At 37.3% G+C, this 26,186-nt stretch overlaps 1 protein-coding gene across 1 annotated transcript in view; it reads left to right on the top strand.

Annotated features, from left to right (window-relative positions):
- Positions 1 to 18,166, top strand: part of LOC309386597 (uncharacterized protein) — a 44,697-nt gene extending 26,531 nt beyond the window's left edge. Inside the window, exons 7-11 of the mRNA XM_081942167.1 lie at positions 7,574 to 7,731; positions 9,112 to 9,154; positions 12,789 to 12,975; positions 14,312 to 14,447; positions 17,712 to 18,166. Coding sequence (XP_081798293.1) covers positions 7,574 to 7,731; positions 9,112 to 9,154; positions 12,789 to 12,975; positions 14,312 to 14,447; positions 17,712 to 17,787 — 600 coding nt within the window. The 3' untranslated portion in view covers positions 17,788 to 18,166. The remainder of the gene's footprint in view (positions 1 to 7,573; positions 7,732 to 9,111; positions 9,155 to 12,788; positions 12,976 to 14,311; positions 14,448 to 17,711) is intronic.
- The last annotated feature ends 8,020 nt before the right edge of the window (positions 18,167 to 26,186 follow it).

Raw genomic sequence — 26,186 nt, 5'->3', positions numbered from 1 at the left:
AGTTTTTATTCCATTTAGCAAGAAAACGTCAGTACCACATTCATACATACCACTCTGGAATCATATACTTTTCTCTTTTTTTGTAAATTAACAGATAGCACATTTTTTCATACATTCATACCTTCCTCGCTGACTTGTCAAAAAGCAAAAATCTGACCTGTATATTCACAGCCCAAAACAGAGTTTCACTGCACTTTCTAAATTTTGGGCATTTTATTGCTCAGATTTTTCTGATGTTGCCAACATCTTTCCAGGTATACTTAACAAACTAACCTTTGCATGATTTTGCACTCTTCTTAATTTTTCTCTTTTCATATGTTTACTTGTCAGGCACGAATGCAGTCTTAACACACACTTTCAACAAATTTCCCAACCACTATAATCATTTATTACCATAGTTTAAGGCTTCTCTAGTTTCACCATCCTCCTTTGCAACCTTATCTATTTTTAAAATTCTTACAGGATTTATGACTTTCAAATATCCCTGTAATTTCAAGTTTTTGTTTTCATCATGAATAATGTATAGAGAAACTAGGTCTTGCATTTACTTGAAAATGATATTCCAATACAATTTAAAGGGTAATATATTACCAACCCAGAAAGAATTATGTGTCTTCTATTTCAGTGATATGAATGATAATGATGAAAATCAAACCAACATGTCCTATTCCTATACTTTTTTGAACTTCAATTTGGTAGCTCAAGGAGAAAAGGCTTGTTTTCATTTTAATCTCCGATTATCTACTTATCTCATTTATGCCAAATTTCAAACCATAAAATCTGATTTAAAAAGAATCATACCTAAACTATGATTAACTAGTAAATATGGAGTTCTGGTACAACACAGCTAGAGGGCACTTTACTTCACTTTCAGCAACTATCCTTATAGTACTTTCTTAAAGATAGCATGTTAATTACAAGCAACGTCCAGCAGGTGGAGAACTTTGATCAGAAATATTTCTCAAAGCACAGGAAACAAATCACAGGTAGTCCTCAACTTACGACCTCAGTTGAGCCCAAAGTTTATGTTGCTAAGTGAGAAATTTAAGTGAGTTCTGCCCAATTTTATGACTTTTCTTGCCACGTTTGTTAAGTGAATCACTGTAATTGTTAACTTAATAACACTGTGCTTAAGTGAATCTGGCTTATCAGAAGGACACAAAAGGTGACATTGGAATTGGTTAAATAAATATAAATATGAACCAGTTGTCAAGCATCCAAATGTAAATCATATGACCATGGGGATGCTGCAATGGTCATAAGTGTTAGGTCACTGTTTTCAATACCACTGTAACTTTGAACAATCACTAAATGAACTGTTGGAAGTTGAGGACTACCTGTATAAATATTGTCCAAAATCAGATAATACAAGATTGATGAAATTGGGAGCTAGTAAATCAACCATACATCAGGAATTCCTGTTTCATTTTGGTTCAAAATTAAGATCTTTAAATTGGAAACAACATTTGTGCAATGAAGTATTGTTTATCTCCCAACAATACTTATTGGATATAATAAATCAGCTGAATAATGATAGCATAATCCCCTTTTGCCATTTTTCTCTACTTTGGTGAAGTCAAGACATGGTGCATCCACATGCAACTATACTGGTCACTCACTCTTTCCACCCTACCCCACCCCACCCCCCAAAAAAGGAAGATCAGCATGGTTTTTTTGTTGATAAACCCACTCTAGCTCCTTCCAAGAATTGCAGAGTTTTTTGAATGGTCAATGATTTACTGCTTGGTCTTCTGTTCCAAAATTAAGGCAAATATCTGCATCGAGCAGACATTCTGTAGTTACAACCCTTTTTTAAAGCCTTTTTTTAAAGATAGCAACAGCATTGGGCCTTTCTACAATCCTCTGGCATCATGACTGTCTTCCATAATTTCTCAAAGATCACCAAAAGACATTCCACTACTGCTTACTGTGGTCTTTTATCTGGGCATCTGATTTTCCTTGCTTACATATCACTTCAATACATATATAATCTTGTTTCAGTCTTTTGAGCTGTTCATATTTTAGCAGGCTTCTAGATCAGGGATCTCCAACCACCGGTCGGTGGGCTGGCACCAGGCCGCAGCATGACAGAAACCAGATCACACAAACAAGTGAAGGACCACCCACAGGATGCAGGCAGCATGCGAAACTACCTCCAGCCCACTCCCCCCCCCCCCCCCCCGGTCCACAGAAAAACTCTTCTCCACGGAACCGGTCCTTGGTGCCCAAAAGGTTGTGGGCCACTATTCTAGACGTTTCTCTAAATTTCTTTTCCACATGCACATAAACACATAACTTTTAGATCAGCATCCAAATATTCAAGAAGATGACAGCGAAGTGGATCCCTTGGTAATTCTTCTTTGTGTGTTTACTTGATTCATGCTTAACTGAATGAAAAGGGAAATCGTCTGTCAGATTGGAAAGCTAACAATCATTCTTTATTGGGCAAGCCTAGACAAAGCATTTCAATCATTTAAATACGTTTTAGGCCAGTTCCAAAATTTTCTATATCTATATATCTATAGTACATCCAGCACAAAACATTCCCACCCAACATAGCATCTCGGCTGGTGAGAATTGTCAATGTAAACATCTGGTGGGTAAATTACAAAGAAATCAGAAAACATTGTCCAATTCTAATCTATTTCATGTGCCATTTCCCAATCATATTGAATAAATTACCAATGCAATGCAACCCTTTTTATTTTTTATGTACAGGGAAAACCAGAGGAGATAATACTGCTTTATTGTGTATAATCCTTTCACATTATTCCACTCATGCCCATCTTCCTTCAAGCCGCTAAATTCATTGCTAAGTGCTTTTCCTTAAAGAAGGCTTAACTATAAATAGATTTTTGTCCATGCTGTTGTTCCAAGCTTTATCCGCCACAGGCAGAGAGACATCTATTCTTTACAAGCATCCTACTATCTATTTCATTTGCAAAGCTTCTGAAATGGCCACTGCCTGTCAATAGATTTGCTAATTAATCTTTCAGAGTCTATCTGGGCTGTAATCCACAGAAGTGTAAATCACCATGTATTTTCCAGTTGCCATGATCCTTCCCTCCCTCAATCCCTCTCCTTTGTCTTATTACAGGGGTGTCCAAACTTGGGAACTTTAAGACTTGTGGACTTCAACTCCCAGAATTCTGGGAGTTGAAGTCCACAAGTCTTAAAGTTCCCAAGTTTGGACACCCCTGTCTTATTAGGAAATGATTCTTTTTTTTTTATTGGCGGAAACCACAATGTACCTTTTGAATGTTTGGCTTAGAAAGCAAACAGATGTATGAAATAATAGATTGGAATGTCACTCTTTTCTCAAAGAGAGTTGGTCCCATTCATTTCAAGTCCCTGAGTATCAGAAGCATTACAAGTATTAAAGAAACTATTTTAAATGAGTGGGCACTGTTATATGAACATCATCAGCATCCTCTTTTAGCGACTCCATAATCCCTTACGTGATGGAGCCTGAGCAAGCTGAGTGTTTACTGGCCAGATGCCCTTCCTGTCACCAATGCAGAGGTTTTTTTCCCCCAGCAGATATATTCTCAGTGTGCCCAGAGAAAGAAATATCTGCCTCTACCCAGGATTGAACTCACATCCTCCTGATTGTGAGGCGAGAGCTCCACCTCTAGGCCACCCCACTACTTTATATCATGATGTACATTCATATTTTAATCATTGTAATTAAGAATAGATGCCCATGTCTGCATTAAGAATAGATGCCCATCTCTGCTTATTCATGAAAGCTAAGCAGAAGCCCAGTTTCTCTCAACTCGCACAGATTTTCTGAACATTTATATGTTTTGAAATATTAAAAAGGAACACCAAGAATCCCACCACGAATCACTTGCATTTCTGCATTCTCCTCTTCTTGAAGCAACTAAATTCTGCTGAGATCATGAAACATAGCATGTAGTACTAATAACTGTAACAATTAATTAATCCCAACATGCAGATAACTTACAGAAAAATATAATACAAATGCTATATGTTTTGCTTACAGCAAAATGTTTTGCTATAGCAAAATGTTCCATTGGAAGCAGGAGAGTTTGGTTTGGTTTGGTTTGGTTTGGTTTGGTTTAGCTTAGTTTAGCTTAGCTTAGTTTAGTTTTGTTTATATAAATTAAATAGAAACAATCCTTGATATTTTTTGTTGCTGAAAGCAAATTTGGCCCACATAGTCTGGCAAAGTGTTGTTGTTTTCAACACTTTGTTTCCCAATAACAGGATCTCCAGATGAACTTTCATGGCAAAGCTAAATAAGTCACTCTTCCTCATCTTTGCACACTGGTTTCCATCCAGACTGGATAGATAGTAGAAGTAGAATCTGCCACTATAACCCTCCCTCTTCTATTCTGCCACTTGAACTGACTTCCTCAGCTTGAGGGTCCTCCAGAGCTAAGGCCTTTCCCTCCCATAATTACTCAGCTAATGTAGCCATTACTGACAGTTCTGGGAACTGGAGTCTAAACTTCAAGAGACCATCTGGGTTGGAGAGGCTGCACCTGACTACCTCTTAATCAGCCATCCATGATCAAGTAGTTTGTTTCTAAGCTATTGTACTTTCAGTAGGCCCTTTGGATTTTTCTTTACAGTCATTTATAGTGCAATCCTGAGAAATCTTGTTGAAATGTACCTCATACTAATCTCAAGGGACTCTATTCTCTAGCCACCTGATACACAGAGGCCTCTTAATATCTTAATCTCCCGTGATTAACTCACGGAAAATGTGAAACTGCTTTAATATTAAGAAATATAATGGGCTCCTTTAATTTTCAATTCTATAGAACAGTATATCTCAACCTTAGCAGCTTTTTAGATGGGTGGACTTCAAACTGGCTGGAGAATTCTGGAAATTGGAGTCCAGCCATCTCTAAACTGCCAAGATTGATAAATGCTGGCCTAGACTTTGATCAGGAAAATCTCTGTTCCAATGTCATTTTAAAAAAGCATAACTTACTGTGTAAGTGATCTGATAAAGCACCTCCCCCACCCCAGACAACATTATTGAAATAACTTCTGTTCATAGAAAAATAAATCTATTTGGGTTGCACGTTTTATGATTTCCATATGAATCAGGAGCCTACATTGTAAGATGGCAACACTTGCATTTTGTAAGTAGGACTTGTGACTCTTCAGAGAATCAGATTAGTATCTAGAGATGTAAAGAATTAAATGCTCTGCATTTAAAACAGAAGCTTTGTTGTTGCTTTCATCTTGCTTCTAAGTTATTGGCCATTTCTCTTCATTTTTATTTCACCGTTGGTTTACATTTGGGTTTCAACAAATAAAACTAAATAACTTGAGATAGTTTTCTTTTTTAAAAGAATATAATAGCCTCACTGGGTTTGTAAAGGGAGTTCTAGGCAAATAAAATCCCTTTTCATAGCATCATAATAAAAATGTGCTGCTTATCCTCTGGAAATTTTTTTTTTAAAGAAGAAATGTACTGTGCAAGCATCAAATAAAACTCTTCACATTGATGAAATCACAGCTGTCCAGTTTTATTTTAGCTAAATATAATAATATATAAATAAAATGCCTTCTGAAACTACAGTTATCTGGCTAGAATTAACCACAAGATTTGTATGTGTGTCTGTGTGTATAAATGCCTAAGCATTTGAAGTGAACTGTTTTCTAAGAATTTCTCTAGCCAAACTTTTAAATAAAATATTAACTCTAGTTTTTACGTAGGAAAGCTGTACATCAAATTCAATAATTTATCAGAAACTTCCTCAGAATCTGAAAATGAACTTTTTACAACTGGACACTTTTGCACAAATTATATGTTTACAGACACACACACACACACACACACAAATACAATTAACTTACCATATTTTCTATGAGTACTAAATAAAATTAAGCCAGACTTAAGTAGACTTAAGAGCCATTCTAAAGCCTTTCTATATTTGCTTTGTTCCAGCAGCATTTCTGGACCAATATATATTTATGCAATGTCACCAGTTTAAATTAGCAATCTCAATGTATTTTTATTAAGTGCTGCAGTAGCTTGAGGGAAAGCATTAACTGAATGATGATTTCTCATCATCCAATTGGTCAGCTGAAAGAAACTGATAGCGATGTGCGTACACAGTGTTCAAAAGTTAGAGAATTGAACATGAACACATGGCCAATTTTCAAATGATTTCAAGGGACTGTGGACTAGAAATGAAGTTGGAACGAAACAGTAAACTAAAATTCAATAAAGTAAAACATACACATTGTACTCAAATTTTATTCTGTATTTATAAAATGTGAAATACCATACTATGTACAGTTTTCACAGTACTTTGCTAAATCCGTATGATATTGTTTGATCAATGAACCTTGAATTGCAATTTAGTCTTACAGAACTCCTAGAGGAAAATAACTTGAAACTGCGATGTTTCTAAAAAAAACAAATTCTAATGTTTTGCTGTAATCAAATGGTTTTCTTAATTTATTCAACCCAGATGTAGTGTCTTTATTTAAAAAAAAAAAACACTTTCCTACAGCTAAAAAAAGCCATATAAATACTCTAGTTCCACGCCGTATAGAGATTTATAAGTAATATAGCATCTTGAATTGTATCCAGAGGCAAATTGGGAGCCAGGGCATTTGACAGAGAAAAAGTTTATTTAAAAATGTTATGAATGCTGACTATAATACTATTCAATTTGAGATCCCTCCCTCTCTCAATTATAAATATATATATTTGATTACAAAGGTTTTGAGTTATGTTTGTTCCTGCTACCTCTTCGATTAAATATACACCAGCATGTAAAATGACCAAGATTGAGAAAGAAAGATTGATTGCTCATGAAACAGAACCTGCATAACATTTTGAAGGGATTTTTTTTCTCCTAATCCAGGGGTGTCCAAACTTGGGAACTTTAAGACTTGTGGACTTCAACTCTCAGAATTCCCCAGCCAGGCTGGCTGGGGAATTCTGAGAGTTGAAGTCCACAAGTCTTAAAGTTCCCAAGTTTGGACACCCCTGTCCTAATCACTCTTCTTAAATTCAATCGCAGGAGATCGGTTTGCTTAATAAGGGAGGAGGGACAAGATCTGATATCCCCAGTCTATCACATTTAAATCCTATTCAATTTCAACTCCATATTGGACTAGTTGCTTATTTAAACTTTATTTTCTGACTTTATTTGGGAACCACGATTGATTTACAAACATGTTGCAATAACCTGTCAATTATAAAATCAAATTACTATTGTCCAACTAGCCTGAAAATATTTATTTTTGATCACAACAAGGCAACATTATGTGGCCCATTGTCATCCAGCATAGTCTGTAAACTTTAAAAATATTATCATGGCACTGATAATGAAAGTGGAGGAACATGGCCGGAGGAATTGGCCTCCTCTTTCCAAGCTGTGCTATTAGAAAATATAGAATATTGAGATATCCTATGTGTAGGAACATTAGATAGAAGTATAAGTGTTTCACAATTTGTCTAAAATGGGATTAGATAAACAAGTCTTGCTACATAAGCAAGACTTTGCCTTTCATCCTCTGGCAATTAAAGTTGCATCATAAGCACTCTTCAAGCTTGAATGTGTTGGTTTTGTTGTAGGACGAAGGAAAATGCAGACCACTGGAAGTAACAAATGTTGAAGGTGCTGAAATTGGCATGGATAACAGCCTGGGCAAGCCTTTTGCATTTAAATGTGTTCCTCGGGCTGGAAACAGGGTTTTTTATTTCCGCGCTACATCAGCCCAAGAAATGAAGAGGTACAGTACATTCCACTCACTAAATTAGCATGTTTTCTCTTTTTGTGTGTGTTGCATTTATTAAGTTATGTAACAGGAATACTCATCAGCCTGTTGTGGACGGGAGGGAGAACTAACATATGGCACTCAGACTTAATTACAGTTCTCTCTTTCACTGGCAAGGATTGTCTCTGTTAGCATTTTGTTATTCCCAGTCGGGTGGTGGGGTTTTTTTGGGGGGGGAGGGTGGAATCATTTCTCTTTTAATGTAGCAGTTCTGTCAGATCACATCAAGAGTTATATCTGGTCCAAGATTCTTTTTTTTTTTTCAAGAGCTCTATCGAAAATTCAGAAGCACAAGAACGATGTAATGCTTTCCTCTATATTAACACACACACACACACACACACACACACACAGAAGCACCATCCCTGTTACTGACCACTAGCAGTACTGATGATCAAGTTAATAGCAAGGAATATTCATTTCATTCCACTCTGTCTCTACAGATAGCCCTCATTAAGTGACCACAACCAGAACCAGTAACTGGGTGGTTAAGTGAAGTGGTTTCTAAATGAAACTGTAATTGTGGCTATGAACTTCACCTTTCTTTTGCTTTGCAATGTGAAGATGGTCATAAAGTTACTTTTTAATCATTATCATTATTGCAAACAATTATTAAACAAGGCAGTTGCTAGTTGAGGGCTACCTGTACTCTGTGTTTATCTGATTGAAAGATTGTTACTTTTAGCTCTGTCTTCAGCCTTCTACCTACTGAAAGAACAAAATATTCTTCCTTCTCCTCTCCACACCCTCACAATGAGGCAGCAAGCTTTACTTCAAAGCAGGTTTCGTAATAAAACAGATTTGTTTTATTACCTGGCTCTAGATAACCTTAACTGCTCTACTCGCGCACAACAGCGCAACGGGGGTTTGTTTGTTTGCTTGGTGCTTTGAGTCAATGTTGACTCACGGTAACTACCTGGTTTAGTTCTTGCAGTTACCTTGTCAATATTTTTGGAAGTGGTTTGCCATTGCTTGCTTCATAGAATTGCCTGCCAGTGATTGGCCCAAATTTATCCAGTTAGCTTCATATCAGGGGCAAGGGGTGGAGTGGCTTTAACTCACACTCTCCCAGATTCTAATTATATGCCTTAACCACCACATCAAACTCACTCACTTGAGCAAATGTGTATGCTAAATTCAAAGCTCAGAGAAAGAACTAGGTGTTCCAGTGAGTTACCATCCATTCTTTTGGACTAAATAAGTAGAGAAATATCAAAAGTGTGCAGCTCAAGAGGCTTCAATCTTTTCTTGCATAAGCCTTTCAATTGCTGTTAGTCAATGCATAACTCTTTTCTTCCAGACAAAACTATACTTTTTTGTATTTTCTTCCCAAAGGTGGGTAGATATCATGGAAAAAGCTGCACATCCTATTCATCAGGTAATATGATTTTTAAAATACTAAAAGTAAATTTATTCTTTGATATAGAGGTTAGGGGAAACTGGAACCTCGGGGCAGATATGAAGGGATGCTGGGGGTCGATCACTTTTAAAGATACCAAACTCACTGTTTGAATTACAATCCCAATATCCAACATAGGAACTCCTCTAAAAGCCACATTACAACTGGCTACGATTCTGGCTGTTGAATGCCAGATCACTCTGTAATAAAGCTGTCCTTAGACATGATTTGATAATGGATGAGAGAGCTGACCTGGTTTGTATCATTGAAATCTGGGTAGGCCAACACAGGTCTTTCCCCTCTCTGAGATGTGGCTACTTTGGTTTTATGTTGACCCTCAGAGGATCTGCCCTGCAGATAACCAAATCTGAGACTATCAGAGACTGTTGTTGTTGTACTATCTTCCCTGTTGCATAATATCTTTCCTGCCTGAGCTTTTGGTTCCATTGCTGGGTTGATGATTGAAACCCTTAGCCTAGCAATACTTGGAAATTTCAATTTGCTGCCCAGTGACATTAAGTTTGGAGTAGCTTAGTAGGTCATGGTTTCCATGGCAACTATGGACCTGTTCAAGTCATCAGGTCCAAGCATACTAAAAGTGGAACACTAAAGCTAGTTTTTGTCTTGGGGCAGTTTACATGATCTAGGTTTGGAAAACATAATCATCAATCCATTGTCAAGGTCAGATCACTTTCCGATTTACTTTTAAGGTCACTGGTGCCACCCACACTGCAAGGCGCAGAGTTCTGATACAATAGGGTTCCAGAAAGAATTTGAGATCCCTGAGGGTCTGGTGGGCTGTTTGGCTGAGATGACATCCTGAAATATGTACGTTGCTGGGGTCTTAGATCAGATTGCCCCTACACAGCCTCTCACCCTGTGCCAATATTGGGATATGTCTTGATTTTTTTGAAGAACTCAGCAAATAAAGTATATAAAGAGATGCCTGGATCACTGTTGGAGGAAGACTAAGAATGAATATGACCAAGCATGTGTAGTTATAAAGATTTTTAAATGTTCTCATTTCTCCATCCTCATTGTGTTTGCTAGTACCCTGCCTAGCAGGGTATAACAACTCAGGTGCTGATGAGGAACAACAGGCCATAGTATCATCTCTAGGACTCTTATGAGGAATATTCCGGATATTTTACAAATAAACTTGCTCGGCCCATCTCAGTATTGGAGTCCAACTGGTCAGTTCCAGTGGAAGTGTCTGGGGCAAAAGCCTTGTGGGGTTATCTCAAATGTGTTTTATTCTGTGCTTCTGAGGAAATGGACAAAGGTCTTCGATCTGTTCTTGAATCTGTTACCTTGACACATGTACTTGCTAGATCACGTCCTCCTGGATAGTCACCTGGAAGTGACCTGTAACTGATTATATAGAAAGGGTGTCAGCTTTTTTGAGAAGGTGGCACCATTGGTTTTGAAGAAATTCTAATCCACACTTTCCTCAAAAACCCAGACCAAACAATTCTGAACAACTATTGTCTGGTCTCCAACCTTCTTTTATTAAGACTGGAAGGACGTAGGATTTGGGATGGAAATTGGATGGGATGATCCATGCATCCTCATGTGCCTTGATGTTTTGCAATTTTCATTACCATCAATCACTATATTTTTTTGGATCAGCATCTGGGATTGGGGTGAGAGGCATTGTTTTACAGTGGTTCTCCTCCATTCTTTGTTTGATTTCAATTAGTGTTGATCAGTAGGGAGAGATGCTGTATGACTCCTCATCTGTGGGATCTTCAGGGTTTGACATTCTCTCCAATTCACTCCGTGTGTGTGTATGTATGTATGCATGTACCAGAGGTGGGTTGTTACCAGTTCGGCCCAGTTCGGCTGAACCGGTAGTAGAATTCAGGCCTGGATCACAGAATCGGCAGTGACCCAGGCCTGACATGCCCCTGAACCAGTTCTCCGGTGTCTTCTGCCATTGCTGCATGGTTCTGCAAATATGCAGAGCAATTTTAGTCAAATGTGCATGTGCAAGCAATGCACAGCTGGCGCGCACTCAGGGAACTGGTACTAACCAGTTCAGGAACCTACGCCTAGCATGTACTGTATACAAACACATACACACATACATACTCATAAGCCTTCCAGAGTATCTCAAGAGGGATGGCCAGTAAATGCAATAAAAAATAAACTTCTGGAATTAATGGCCTTATCATAGCCATTTTGTTTTCTTCCTAGTGTTTTCCCACACATGCAGCCCCCCACTTTTTTATTAATTGAGTATTGATCCATTGATTACAACAAGAATTGATTGACCAGCTTGTTTTCGAAACCTGAAGTTGTGGGCTAAGAAAGCGTGATTGCCTCAAAGTTACCCTAGGTCTTTCTGGCCTAAGGCAAGACTAAAACTCAGTCTCCTGGTTTCTAACTTGATAACTTAACTGTTACATTAAATTGGCTCAAAGCCTTTTATGCATGCTTGTTTCGTACAGTAATCGGTGATCCCTTAAATGTGCCAATAAGAATTATGCTCTTTCTCAGAAGTAGCTTATCACTTATTTTCTGTCTGGAAAAAAGAGTCATAATAGAAAAGGAAAAGATAACAAAATACAAAGAGCTTCAAATAGAAATAGAGCAATTGTGGCAGAACAAAGCAAAGGTAGCACCGATGGTAATAAAAACTCCGTGGGTGCAATCCCAAAACAATGAGATTTGAGCCATTTGAACACCATTGGCATTAACAAAATCACCAACAGCAAATTGCAAAAGGCAGCTTTACTCAGAACAGCTTACATCCTGAACGATATTTGTAACCCCATCAAACATCAACATCTGCATATCCCCAGATCCTTGGGAAGAATTGAAATAATTGGATAAAAAGCCAAATCTAGTCTGAATATCTGGCTGACTGCAACAAACCATAATAAATGCAAATGGTTTATGAGTATTTCAGCTCAGGGTTGAAACATGAGTCGGTGTTACATTACTCATCCTTGACAGTGAGAAATAACTGCAACTGGATGCTCAATCATCTTACTGTGTCCATGACGGAGCTGCCCCTTAGAAACCTCTCAAACTTCTGTGACATTTTAAAGACTTGGAAACCTATGTGCAATAAAATGTCATTGATTAGAGCTGCTTTATCAGCTGCAATCCACAGGAATTTATGATAAATGATTTTTTTTTCAAGAGCCTTAGATGTCATGAAATTGATTTATAAGCATGCTCCAGAGTGAATGTTGATGCCTAAAAATAGTTTCTGGGGTTACATTTTAATTACCTCATTTAAGGGCTCTATTTAGGAAGCATGTTGAATAATTATCAGTTGAATCAAGAAATACCTTCATTTCACTAATTAAGCAAAATTTCTACTGCCATTAGATGTATTTCTCAATATATCAAATAAGCATTTCTTGAAATGGTCACTTACAAGCAAATGTAATGATGTTTAAGAATTGAATGTAGTAGAAGTTCTTGTGATAGAAGAACACAAATTGGATATGACAGACGTTTAGCCCTAAAAATGAAAGGTATTTGTTGCATACTGAACAAATATTTGATTAGTCCACTTTTAAATACACGTAGAGATGTTTTCATGTCAGCAATTTCTGTACAAGTGGGAAAAATTGACTTATTTTCTAATGTTGACATACAGAACCATGTGTGGGAAGATGTCACCATGCATAATACAAGCCTTCCACCACTTGCTATCAAAAATCCAGAGTGCCTGGGGCTCCTCCACCAGCTGGACAAAACCAAGAATATATGGGTTCAACATTATTGCATTTTGAAAGATGGCTGTTTATATTTTTATGCTAGCATACGGTCTACACATGCTGTTGGTAGGTGGCTCTGCCTTTCTGTCTTGCATCCTTTTTTTCTCTTTAAAGAAATAGTTTGTTTCTCCCTGAGTTACATGAAATAGTTTATAATACCTTGTAATATTGTGTTAATGGTAATACTATAATTCTAATCTTATATAAACTTCCATAGCCTTTTGAATTGTGCTAGAAAAAGCAGTGATCTTCTCCCACTGATTTATTTTCTATCCTTCTTAATATATGTAAGGTAGTTTTATAACATACATATTTAGAAATGATTATCGCGAATGGGACAGCTGATTGCATCTTCCATATGCTAAATGTGTGAGGACAGCCTTCTATTTAGCATCTGTGTATATTAGAGCCGAAAAAAGTTTCTGTGAAATATAGAGAAGTGTAGATGTGTAGATGATGGCCATAACCACATGGCTTAGAACATACATATATGTAATATATATTATTGTACCTTTTCTCTTATTTTTCTCTTTCATTATTGTTTTCTCTGTACTATTTCAGTGTGCGTATATATATATATATATATATATATATATATATATATATATGTATGTATGTATGTATGTATGTATGTATGTATGTATGTATATATGTATATGTATATGTATATGTATATGTATATGTATATGTATATGTATATGTATATGTATATGTATATGTATACATACATACATACACACACACACACACACACCCATACATACATACATACATACATACATACATACGTGTGTGTGTGTGTTGTATTAAAAATAAAAATATGGTTTTCTGCCTGGATGGGTTTCTGCCGAATGACAGAAAGAGGGAGTAGTGAGCTATATATATATATACATATACATACATATATATATATATGCCTTTCAGCCCATTTCAGGAGTCTTCCAGGCAGAAAACCCATTTTTGTGTTGCATTTGTCAGTCACTTTTGGCAGAAGATAGCAATCACAGCCAAGGGCCCTGGCTTGTGGGATCCCCCAGAACTGTGGCGTGCTTTGGGTCCTTTCTGTTACGCAAATCTTCTCATGGGCTCCAAGAGGGCAGTTATCTCTGTGGTCATGATTGTGACTTTGTTGTTTTAACTTTCATAAGCTTCCCAGAGATTCGTGGCTGAGTGACTAGTCAGAGAAATTAAATTTTTAAATAAATAAATAATAATTAAATGTAGCTTAAGTTAGTCATGTTTATATATTTTATAATTTTTTTCCAGATTTTTCTTTCATATCTCCTCAAAGCCAAGATTCATATGTTCATTTTCCTCATACTGGTGATACCGTCTCTTGAGAGAGAGTAACTCCTAGTTCTATGCTACTCTTGCCATTTACTTATTATCTTATTTTTTTTAGGGGGCATTTATTTGCAGGGCTACACTGTGAGTGAACAAAGCCTTGGTTCCAGAAGATCTGTGATTGAAGTAAAGCCGCCTTCAGAAGAGTTTACTACTTTCTACTTATGTGCCGAAAGTGTCAATGAAAACCAACGGTAAATCATTTCATCTTTTTTCCAACTATTTGCTTATTTTTTTTTCCTCTAGTATATTTCTAGTTGCCTGTTTATACTTTACTGTATGTGCAGAAAAAACTACACAGAAGTTCAAAATGATTTGGAAAAATTTCCTTTAAATTGCTTTATTTTATTGATATACTCAGAGGTGCAATTCAGCAGGTTCTGGAGAACTGGTAGCGGAAATTTTGAGTAGTTCGGAGAACCGACAAATACCACTTCTGCCTGGCCCCAGAGTAGGATGGGAATAGAGATTTTGCAATATCCTTCCCCCAGGAATGGGGAGGGAATGGGGATTTTGCAGTATCCTTCCTCTGTCACACCCACCAAGCCACCCCCCCAGAACCTATAGTAAAAAAAATTGAATTTCACCACTGTATATAAGGATTGGCCCAAGGTCACTCAGCGTATACCTAAGGCAGAACTAAAATCTACAGTCTTCCGGTTTCTAGTCTGGTGCCTTGACTACTACACCAAATTGGCTCTCAAAGTATGAATACTATTACTATATCTCTCTTACAAATATGGAGGCAGGGATAAATTATGGAAAAGCGTAATTATTTTAAAGGAAGCTCTAATTGTTTTCAAATAAAAATATGTTGGTCTTTAAAGATATATTTTGTAGTTGTCATGGGCTGCAACTCACTTCATCGAATAGAAGCATTATCCACAACTGACAGATTTTATGAATTTATATAAAATGGGTTTTAAAAATCTTTATCTCTATATATAAACTTACATATCTATAAACAAATATTAAGAGTACTCTTCATGTTGTGCATGCAAAGAAATATCTTATGTAATATCCAATTGCAAATAAATGCAGCACGTTACTGTATACAATAGCTCTAATTGAGTTACTATTACCCTTGTACTTTAATCTAACATTTAGCATTGAAAAATCGTAGAAGCACTAAGAGAGTGCAGTGAAATCTGCTGACAAAATGTAATTTAATAGTTCCACAGCACAGTCTTCCTTTAAAGTTCTGCCTGAGTAAATGGTAACTTTGGATCAAGTCCAAGAACAAATGAAGAAATGTAAGCTCTTTGTGGGGGGAAAACAAAAGATGCCTTTCAAATATTAAGTAGTCTAGGATACATTCATAGAAATGCTAGGAGATCTGCAAATGATTAGATCCGTTCTTCAAAACAATGATCCTACCAGGTATTAAAGATTAATGAACTGATTATGACCTAAGTTTTCCTGGAGAAATTCTTAAGCCAGGCTGGACAACCTTAGATCTAAGTGACAATGTAACACACACACACACACCCAAAAATTCTTTTTCTCTCATATGTACTCAGAAATGACTTAAGGACAGAGTCTGTCCTGTTTGAGTCATGAAAACTAAGCCAAACTATAACAAAACCAAGCCCACTTTGTAATATTCCTCTGTTCACTGCACCCCAAAACATTATCTTGCCCTTTTATCAGTGGTGAAATTCAATTTTTTTTTTACTACCGGTTCTGTGGGCATGGCTTGGTGGGCATGGCAGGGGAAGGATGCTGCAAAATCTCTATACTGCAAAATTTCCATTCCCTTCCCACTCCAGGAAAAGGATACTGCAAAATCCCCATTCCCTCCCCACTCCAGGGGAAGGATACTGCAAAATCTCCATTCCCACCTCACTCTGGGGCCAGCCAGAGGTGGTATTTGCCGGTTCTCTGAACTACTCCAAATTACCGCTACTGGTTATCCAGAACCTGTCAGAACCTGCTGAATTTCACCCCTGCCTTTTATGCTTTCATAGAATATCCTGTATACAGAAGACTTGGTATTCTCCACAAGTGTTAGATTTCAGTTCCCTTCAATCAACGCTAGTAGGGATTTTGGAGTTATTGTGATAGCAAAGGCTGGCATAATAAACCTAAAGATATATTAATCTTTAAAAGGGATGTGTATCTCTGGACCGGGATGCCTTACGCACAGTCACTCATGCGCTGGTGACGTCTCGCTTGGACTACTGTAACACTCTCTACATGGGGCTTCCCTTGAAATGCACCCGGAGACTACAGTTGGTCCAGAACGCAGCCGCGCGGGTAATTATGGGGAGTACTAGGTACTCCCATGTGACACCGTTCCTGCGCGAGCTGCACTGGCTTCCTGTGGTCTATCGGGTGCGTTTCAAGGTTTTGATAACAATCTTTAAAGCGCTCCATGGCTCAGGACCTAGCTACTTGCGGGATCGTATTCTGCCCCATACATCCCTGCGACCAATCCGCTCGCACAGAGAGGGCCTCCTCCAGGTGCCGTCCACCAGACAGTATCGTAGAGCCTTCTCCGTGGCGGGCCCAGCCCTGTGGAATGACCTCCCTCCGGATATTAGGAATACCTCTGACCTCCGCTCCTTTCGTATAAAGCTCAAGACCCACCTATTCCAAGTAGCTGGCCTGGCTCAACTTTGATCTAACTATATCGCTCCTGACGGGTTTTTATTTGGGTATTTTAATTGTATTCAATTATTTAGGGGTTTCTAAACATTGTATTTTATTGTTTTTATTCATTAGCCGACCTCCTCCTTGTACATGTCTTGGTATATGTTTTTGTAATATGTATGTCTTGTTTATATATTTATTTCATATGTTTTATTGTACGCCGCCCCGAGTCCTTCGGGAGAGGGTGCGGCTAAGAAATAAATTATTATTATTATTATTATTATTATTATTATTATTATTATTATTATTATTATTATTATTATTATTATTATTATTATTATTATTATTTCATGATATAGATAGCTATACCCTTGAGAAGTCTTTCACACAGTCAACTGAATTCAGCTTTAGCCATATTTAATTGGCATAGACCCAATTAAAATAATTTACATATTGTGGATTTAAATGGGTTTATACTAAGCTTGACTTAATCGGAATTTAACCCATCAACTCAGATGATTTTTTTTAAAGTATTTAGTCAAGTGAATAATCATTTAAACAAGCTAAAGTACAGCCAGTTCTGTGAAAGAGCAGGAGGATTTTTTCATCTCTTGGCTTGAATGTATTAATGCTTATGAATTTCAAGGTAATGCAGATATCTGTAATACCGCTATGTAAAAATATTGCAAGTGGATCTTGCATCTTAAAGTTGCCAAGAGTGGGAACTCCTGTTCTTGGTGAGGCAGGTTTTTTTTAAATGTATGTTTGATATGTCATTTATTATGTTGTAATTACGTTTGTTTTAATTTGCAGTTAGATAAGTTCCATACAGTTAATTATCAGCTTTGACTTCTCCTTTTTTCCAGGTGGATCAGTGCCTTGAGAGCTTCAGTCAGTAAATGGCTCCCTTGGAACAAGGCCACAGAAGACTTCATGCATTGATTGCTATAAAAAGTACAATGTGAAAAGAAAACTGAGACTTCTGTGCAACTACTCAGCTTTTGTTATGAATTTTCAGAACATGAATGCAGCTGCTGGCATAAATTCTTGATCATGTCCTAGTATCCCATGAGTAACAAATCCTCTATTTGTTGATATTTTTTTGAAGTATAATGAATTTAAAACTGTACATTCTGATGTTCCTGTATTTATTTCAGCATCTTCTCTTTCATTATTTGAGACAATACACTGACTATCTGCATCATTTGTATACAACTTGTTACGCTCTCATTTTCACTGTTAAGAACTTAATTCTCGGAGGAGGCTTGCTAGTTTCTCCTTGGAGTTGTCATTTCCTTTTAGGGGATTAAAATGAAATTTTCCTGAATAATATTGCTTATTTCCACTAGCCCCTAGAGTTTTTAGTATGTCCATGGGACAATAGTTGTTATAAATAGCAGCATGTAATTTTGTGCTCATGCAGTGCTGCTGACTTAATTATAGCTATCTCTTGTTACTTGTAACATCTGATGTTTCTCACAGTGGTGGGATCGTATGCTCTCTTCACAGTTTCCTCCAAATTCTGATGAAATCATAAGGGATAGTTTTAATGTTTGGGGATGTATCCAAGGGTTGCTTGAGTAGAAGACAGTTCAGCTTTCAGTTCTATCTTTTAGGCCCTGCCTTTACCAGACTGTAACATAAGAAGAAAGAAGAATCTTCTGCCACTTTCTATTCCTTATTTTTTTAAAATAATTTTATTAAAATTGTAATTACGTTAGTAAAAGATAATACAAACAAAAAGAAAAAAATAGAAACTTGCAGGAAAGCAAATACAAAAGAATACAAATAAAAAAAGACCGAAACAAATAAAAAAGCAAATTTCCACCTCAGCAAAAGCATAAACAATTTTGCTATCTCTTCACCTCCTCTTATTTAACAGATATAAAGCTCTTCACCCATAAGTCATTTCTTGACTCAAGGCAAATCCAATAACATCTGCTCCAATCCGGTATCAGCAAAAAGCCCCCAAAGAGTGCTAAAATAACATTAGTTAACATATATAAAATTAAATGTTGCACATATTACTTTTAGCTGAAAAAAACACATTCAAAAGGCATAAAGTGGTTCGGAGATCCTAGTGTGAACAAAAGACTAAAGTTTAACATGACATCTCTCCTTTAAAGAGAACAATCTCACAAAGATCTTTTACTTTAAGTTGAAAGACAATTAAATACAAAGTCAGTTTAAATCCTTTCAGATTAAAATACATAAAGTAACTGTAAGAAAAAGTTTAAAATCCAATAAATACATAACATTTTTCCATTCTAGATATCAAAAAGTCCAAAGAGAACCACACCAAATAACTATATGTCCCATTATAAACATTCCATATCTCAACTCATATAAGCAAGTCCACATTTAGAAGGCATAAGTAGTTCCAATATTGTAGTATGAACATTAAAATTTAACATGACAAAGAAGGATAATTTATCCTTTAAAGAGAACATGCTCACAAACATTTTTCAGCTTAAAGGACAGATATAAAGCCAATTTAAATGTTATCAGATTAAGATTCATAAAGTAACTGTAGGGGGGAAAACCATGTTAACTGAAAACAAATCTAATACAGAACGTTTTTCCAATCCAGATGTCAGAAAATCCAAAAAGAACCTCTCAGAATAACATGTCCTCATTTTAACCCTGATTAAATTAACCAACTTTGACATAAACCAATTTTGGTCTTCAATCCATTCAGATGATTGATGATTCTAGTTTTGAATTTCTTCAATATTTAAAAACTTTTGTGAGTGCAGCAAAGGAAATTATTCTAATTGTTCTCGGGAATTATCATTATATTTCCTTAATTCCTCATCCATTTTTTAAATGTCTAATGGCAAACTCTTGTTCAAATTCTTATTCACATTGTTTTTAGATGGATTTGTTGCACATCTTTTTTCTGTAACATCATCTAGAAACAGACTGTTTTCAAGAAAACATAACACAAAAAGTTGCAATGCAGTTCCTCAAAAAAATGTTCTGCATGCCATATAAATTGCTTGTTTTATCAAAAAGGTTTTTTTCTTTCCCACAAGAAAGCATTGATTATTTAAAATTAACTTCAAAGACTTAATACTCAAGAGTTCAATATTCCAATGTTTTCCGAGCTCTTAATTCATTTAAACTTTCTATACCCCCAAACTTGTCTTTCTTTCTGCTGTTCATTTTAAATTCTTAAATCTTATAAAGATGCAATTTCACTTTCTTATACTGAAGATTAAAGGTATTCACTCAGTGTCTCCAGCCTTATTTTAAAGGTGTCTTTAAAGCAATAAACAGGCAATTTCCTGCTGTATATCAAAAGTTACCTTGTAAAACATGTGGAATGGGCATTTTTCAATTGATTTGGTACAGAGCATTGACAAAGTACCCATCAGGCTTTATTTATTAAATTTATTCAATTTGGCAACCTCCCAGTAAAGCAAGAGTGGATATCCAGGCTGCCGGAAGTGGGAGTGAATGACAAGAGAAATGGGAGCAAGAACTGACTGATTACCCACCATATTTTCAATTTCACTGAGCTGTTTGGTGCAGTCAGAGACCTGGCATACAATGGGAAAAGAGACCACTCTGACTCTTTCAACTCTTACTGCAAATGGAAGTCCTGAAAAAGGGTGTCTAAAGTTGGGAGAGGAGGGACATGCCCATAGGAGCCCAAAAGTGGCCACCTACCCAGCTCTTGACCACCTCAGCCATCACTTCCTCACAGATTGTGTCTATAGAAGAATTGTGGCAGAATATGGAAAATACTACTTTAAAACTGGAAATGTGTAATCAACTTTCTTCAGCTATGGATTATGCATGACCCAAAGGTGACAACATAAAGATATGCCATTTAAAAATGATTAGAAGGACATTCTTTGATTACCAAAACATGAGGGAGTCCTTAAGCTACACTCCTAAACAAAGTTGCTAGGGAGAAAAAAAACTACTGATGATATAATAGCTTACCACTCAGTAAAAACTTTTAGGATAGTGTTGTAATGGGACATATTTGCATACAGTATGTGAGAATGGAATGTGTTTGATGAGGGCTTGCTGATTCCCTGAAAGGGTCTCTAATCTCTCCATCCATAACCTCACCATACATTCCTCAAAGCTCATGGGAAAAGTCAAGTCAGTATTGCTGCTACCTCTTACTTTTCCCTATACCAGGGGTCAGTAAACCGTAGCTCCTGAGCCGCATGTGCCTCTTTCATCCCTCTGTTGTGGCTCCCTGTTGCTGGTCAGCTCCACAATTGATAGGTTAGGACAGGTAGAGGAAAAAGGATGCGACACTAGAAGGAGACTCTATGATGGGAGAACCGACTTCCGGTCAGCAGAGGAAAAAGGACGCCACACCACTTCCAGTTGGCTGCAGAATTGAACAGGGGGCTTCTGGTTAGGACCTTTGTGGCTCTTTGAATCTTAAAGGTTGCAATCCCCTGCCCTAGACAGAGCCCTCTGCCAGGAGGATTCAAACCACAACCTTCTTCCCATCAGTAGCTTTACAAGAAGGGAAGGCTCATTCTAAAGTGTGCCCCCTTTTCTGAAATAAACATTACTTATTCAACAATAATTCAGAATTTTTATAATATAAGACAAATCCCAGAAGTAGGAGAATATAGGAAGGAAACAAAAGTAAAATGAGAAGAGCAATGACTTCTGAGAAGAGCAATGACTTCTGAGAAGATTGATCTCAGTCATCTCTTTCTTCAACCCAGGATTTCCCATGAGAGAGGGAGGGAGGGAGGGAGGGAGGGAGGGAGAGAGAGAGAGAGAGAGAACCCATTGTGGAGCATTACTCCATAAAATACAGTAAAATTGAATCTATACTGCATATATCCAATACTGTTCTTAAACTCTTGCACATAATTCTGTTATCTCTAATCCAGATTTCTATGAGTTAGGGCTTCTTTTCTGATGTGGTTTTCAGACAACCCTGGGCTTGAGGTCTCAGAGGAATAAAGACAAAAGACAGATGTACAGGGCTGATCCCTCTCTGTTTAAAAGCCCACTCAAAAGGGAGAAAATCCCAATCTTGACCGGCTTCTCAGCACCTGATTTTGTATGCTGTGTTCATATACTCAAGCCTTCGTTTAACTTTTCCAGTATCTGTATCCGAGGTGGTATTCAATAGGTACTGACTAATTCTGGAGAACCGGTAGCAGAAATTTTGAGTAGTTCAGAGAACCGGGAAATAGCACCTCTGATTGGCCCTGCCCACACCTATTCTCTGCCTCCCGAGTCCCAGCTGATCGGGAGGGAATGGGGATTTTGCAGTATCCTTCCCCTGCCACACTTATCAAGCCACACCCACCAAGCCATGCCACACCCACCAAGCCACGCCCACATAACCAGTAGTAAAAAATGTTAAATCCCACCACTGATCTGTATATCTTGGAATGGATTTCACTATACTATATGTGTAATTGTTCATCCTTCCTCTCTAGTTAACAAAAGGCATGATAAGAAAAAAAAATCCTATTCCTTTTCCCATTCCCTTAGCTCCCCTATAAATTTATTTTATTGAACAAGTTAAACTGTTTTAAAAAGACAGCTGCACAGGTTAAGCTATTCCAAGGCCTAAATGATCATTTTTGGTGGCTTTTTGGATAATTATCCAGTTGTTTTAAATGAAACTTGAACATTACATCTATATGACCAACTGCTCTACTGATATAATGCCCATTCAGAAAATAGCATGAAATGTTTCACCAAATAAAATGAAATGAATTGGTTTCTAGAAAATAAAATGTGAGCAAATTGTGTTTAACATACCCATAGAGTGACAATATTAAAAAAGCTGAACATTATATAGATGTTTTTTAAGGCATAACATTTAGAAATAAATATTTAAAAATAAATATTTTATTTATTTTTAATTTTTATGGTCACATGCAGTATTAATGCAGCTTTAGATCACTTGTTGCTTCTTGTAAATTCTTACTTCCAATTTGGCTAATTGCTTGAAGTTTTACACTGTTGCATCAGCTGGTTGAAGCTACTGCCAGGTTCGTGCTGATGTTACTATAGAAATGTAAAAATGCATTAAGGGAGCTTACATGAATATGAAGATACATTGTGCAGAACATAAATACCAAAAATTTGAGTTTCATGCTTTAAAAATGAAATTAATAATTCTATGACAATAACAAATAGGTTATGATATCAAACAAAATATTTTTGTATTTTTAAGTATCATTAGTTTTACTTTTCTAATTCTATAAGAGGAAGGAAGGAAGGAAGGAAGGAAGGAAGGAAGGAAGGAAGGAAGGAAGGAAGGAAGGAAGGAAGGAAGGAAGGAAGATACAGCATGGTGATCGATACTATTAGAAGATGCTCTTTAGTGTTGCCAGTAAATTTGCTGGAATAGTAGAATATAATTTAAAGTGAACAATTTGCCATCCGCTACTAAATCAAAATATATGTCAAGGTCTGATCCAGCGCAGCATAATTGAAAACAAAACAAAGACATATAACTTTATCATTGCATGTTCATTGACTTCCTTGTAATGTACTTTAATTTCTAGATTTCATAATTTCAAGATTCTGTTGATTAAGCCTTGACATTAAAGTAGAATAAAATATGGATTAAAATATAAGAATGAAGACGTGGCATAAAAGGGACAGTTGGAACCTTGCTTAAAGGCACAGGGAAATGTCATCAGCCTTCAACCACAGCATGTTCCAGCAAATGTCCCTATGTCAAAAGTCCAAAACCACAAGGTTCAATTAAAGTTCGTTAATGGCACATAGTCCATACCTGTAACAAAAGGAGAAGTAAGACCCCCATCTCCTTATAAGACTTTTTCCTCAAGGTAACCAATAAGAAATGAGTTAAGTGTTTCCGTGTTACACTGTCTTTGAGAATGTATAAGAATGCGTGCATCAATAATAAAGATTGTTCAGAATTTGCAATGTTAGCCATGGGCTAACGTTTCTGAACCTGGCTGCCAAATAAACTTTTCCTGTATCCTGAGAAGTCTAAGCCTGTCATTTTCTGCAACAACATGAACTAGCTTGTCACGTTTCCTGTCTGGTCTACCTGGGAAGGACGATATCAATATTGCAAGTCTGAAAGTACAAACATCCCGTTGTCTCCTTTACAGCCCAAGGAACTAGGGAAGTCCCCTCTGAGCCTCTTTCTCCCTCCATTGTGCAGCTGTGGGTTATGCCCTTTCTTCTCCGACTATCCCTTGGACAGTATTTCTTTCCATGATATCTCAAGCTCTTTTTCATATAACATTACATTGACTCCTATCAGTCCATGGAGTGACTGGGAATTACGCTGGGAGAGTTTATATTTCCACCAAAAATTGTGCTCAGAGTATGAATAACATGCAAATATACAATATATATAATACATTTTGAATACATAAAAACCTTTAATACATAAATCTACTAGAAATAAAGAGTACCCATTAGGTTAAAATCTGCTGCAGCTTAAATGTCTATGGAGATTCTCAATCATCCAGATCACGGTTGTCATAAAAATGCTTTTCAAAAGGCAACTGGACTTTCTTGTGGGTTTTTTCCTTGAAAACATTTTACTTCTTATCCAAGAAGCTTCTTCAGTTCTGGCTGACTGATGGGGAATAGAAGGATTTATATTTCTTAGCAGTCACCTGGTCGTTACCCCTCTGAAGATTGGTCATTAGGCTCTCTGAGAGTTGGTGAGCATACTTGGGGGCATATCTTTACCATGAGAGTCACCTGAATCAGAGTGAAAATGAATGTGATATATTCTTGGGACTGCTGAAAGAGCCGTGTTATAGATAGGGGATAGGTGGTGTCATATTCCTTCCTCTCTGTTGAGAGAATGCTGTTCAATTTTAATATAGATGGCCTCTTTGACCCCTCTTTCAAACCAGTGGTTCTCTCTGTCCAGGATGTGGACTTTGCTGTCTTTAAAAGAGTAAACTTTTGCCTTTCAAACACAGATGGACTACTGAATCTTGTCCTGGTGGGTTTGTTCCAGGGGTGGGATTCAGCTGGTTTGGACCAGTTCGGGCTAATCAGATGTTAATTTTACATCTGGTTCACCCAACCTGTAGTTGCAAGGATTGGCTGGCTCCACCCACCCTGCCCTTCCCCTCCCAGAAGTCTCCACGTGGCCCGTTCACCATGCCAGGTAACTGCAGGGCCTGCACAGAGGCTTTGGAAGGACCTCCAGAGCCCGGGGGAGGTAGTTTTTGCCTTCCTGGGGGCTTGAGGAAAGCCTCCAGAGCCTGGGGAGGGTGAAAATGCCTCCCTGCCATGATGCAAGAGGCCAAGTAGGCCACACCCATCATAGCCATGCCCACCAAGCAACCAGACAGAGTTGCTGACATTTTTCAATCCTACCCATGGTTTGTTCTCCTGTGTTGTGCCATGTGTTTGTGAAGTGCTCAGTGCTTTTTAAAAAAAAAATCAAATCCAGGGAATGATTCAGCAGGTGCTCCTCCATAACAGATAAAGGAGAGAACAATAAATAAAGCAACAGTTATCATTCCATACATTGCAGGAATGTCTGAAAAGCTCCAGAGGATTTTCAACCAACGCAACATAAGTGTACATTTTAAACCCAAGAATGCATTAAGGCAGAAGCCTTTCCACCCCAAGGATAAAACACCCAGATACAAAATGAGCAATGTGGTATATGCTGATATGCTGTGCAAAGCAGTAAGACGTGGGAAGACCTGTACATTGGTGAAACTAAACAAACACTTCACAAACGCATGGCACTCATTAAGTTAATATAAGCACTCAGCCAAAGATGATGGACTTGCAATTACTCATCTTCCTTTTCCTAAGTCACCTTCCAGAAAATGAGGAAGTGGAATGATCTTCCAGTTTCCTACACTGATTTTATATACTACATATACATATGTATAGAATAATGTATATGTATAAAATGGAAAATCAGGATAGATGTATGCCATCTTCATTAAATGATTTGGTACTTTTTAAAAAAATCAGATAATCATCCAGCTCAGAAATTAATTTTGCCAAAATAAATGCAACCAGGAGATCCTAGAGGGGAGGAGAGAGGAGGAAAGCATTCTCCTAGGTCTCACTCTGATTTTGTCTGATTGTTCAGTATTAAATACTGGAGAGGCTTTGGAGCAGGGGTGTCAAACTCAAGGCCTGCAGGCCAGATTTGGCCCACCCACAGGGCCATCTGGAAAATATAAGGCGCCAACCTGCATCACTTCAGCCCAGTCTACCCAATGTGAAGAGGAAACATTGGGCCTGTGTCCAGGGGTGGATTGTATTATACCCCATGTTTTTTATACCCAGAGCTGTCAACGGAGCAGCTAATTGCTGTGTGCTAATCTTCCCGCTCTTGCTTCACCTCTTAGCCAATCAGGAACGACTGT

Source organism: Natrix helvetica (genome assembly GCF_964273705.1).
Source record: "Natrix helvetica genome assembly, chromosome: 2".
NCBI classification, from domain to species: Eukaryota; Metazoa; Chordata; class Lepidosauria; order Squamata; family Natricidae; genus Natrix; species Natrix helvetica.
Note: the sequence above shows the minus strand (reverse complement) of the source record. Positions and strands in the feature narration are given on the sequence as shown.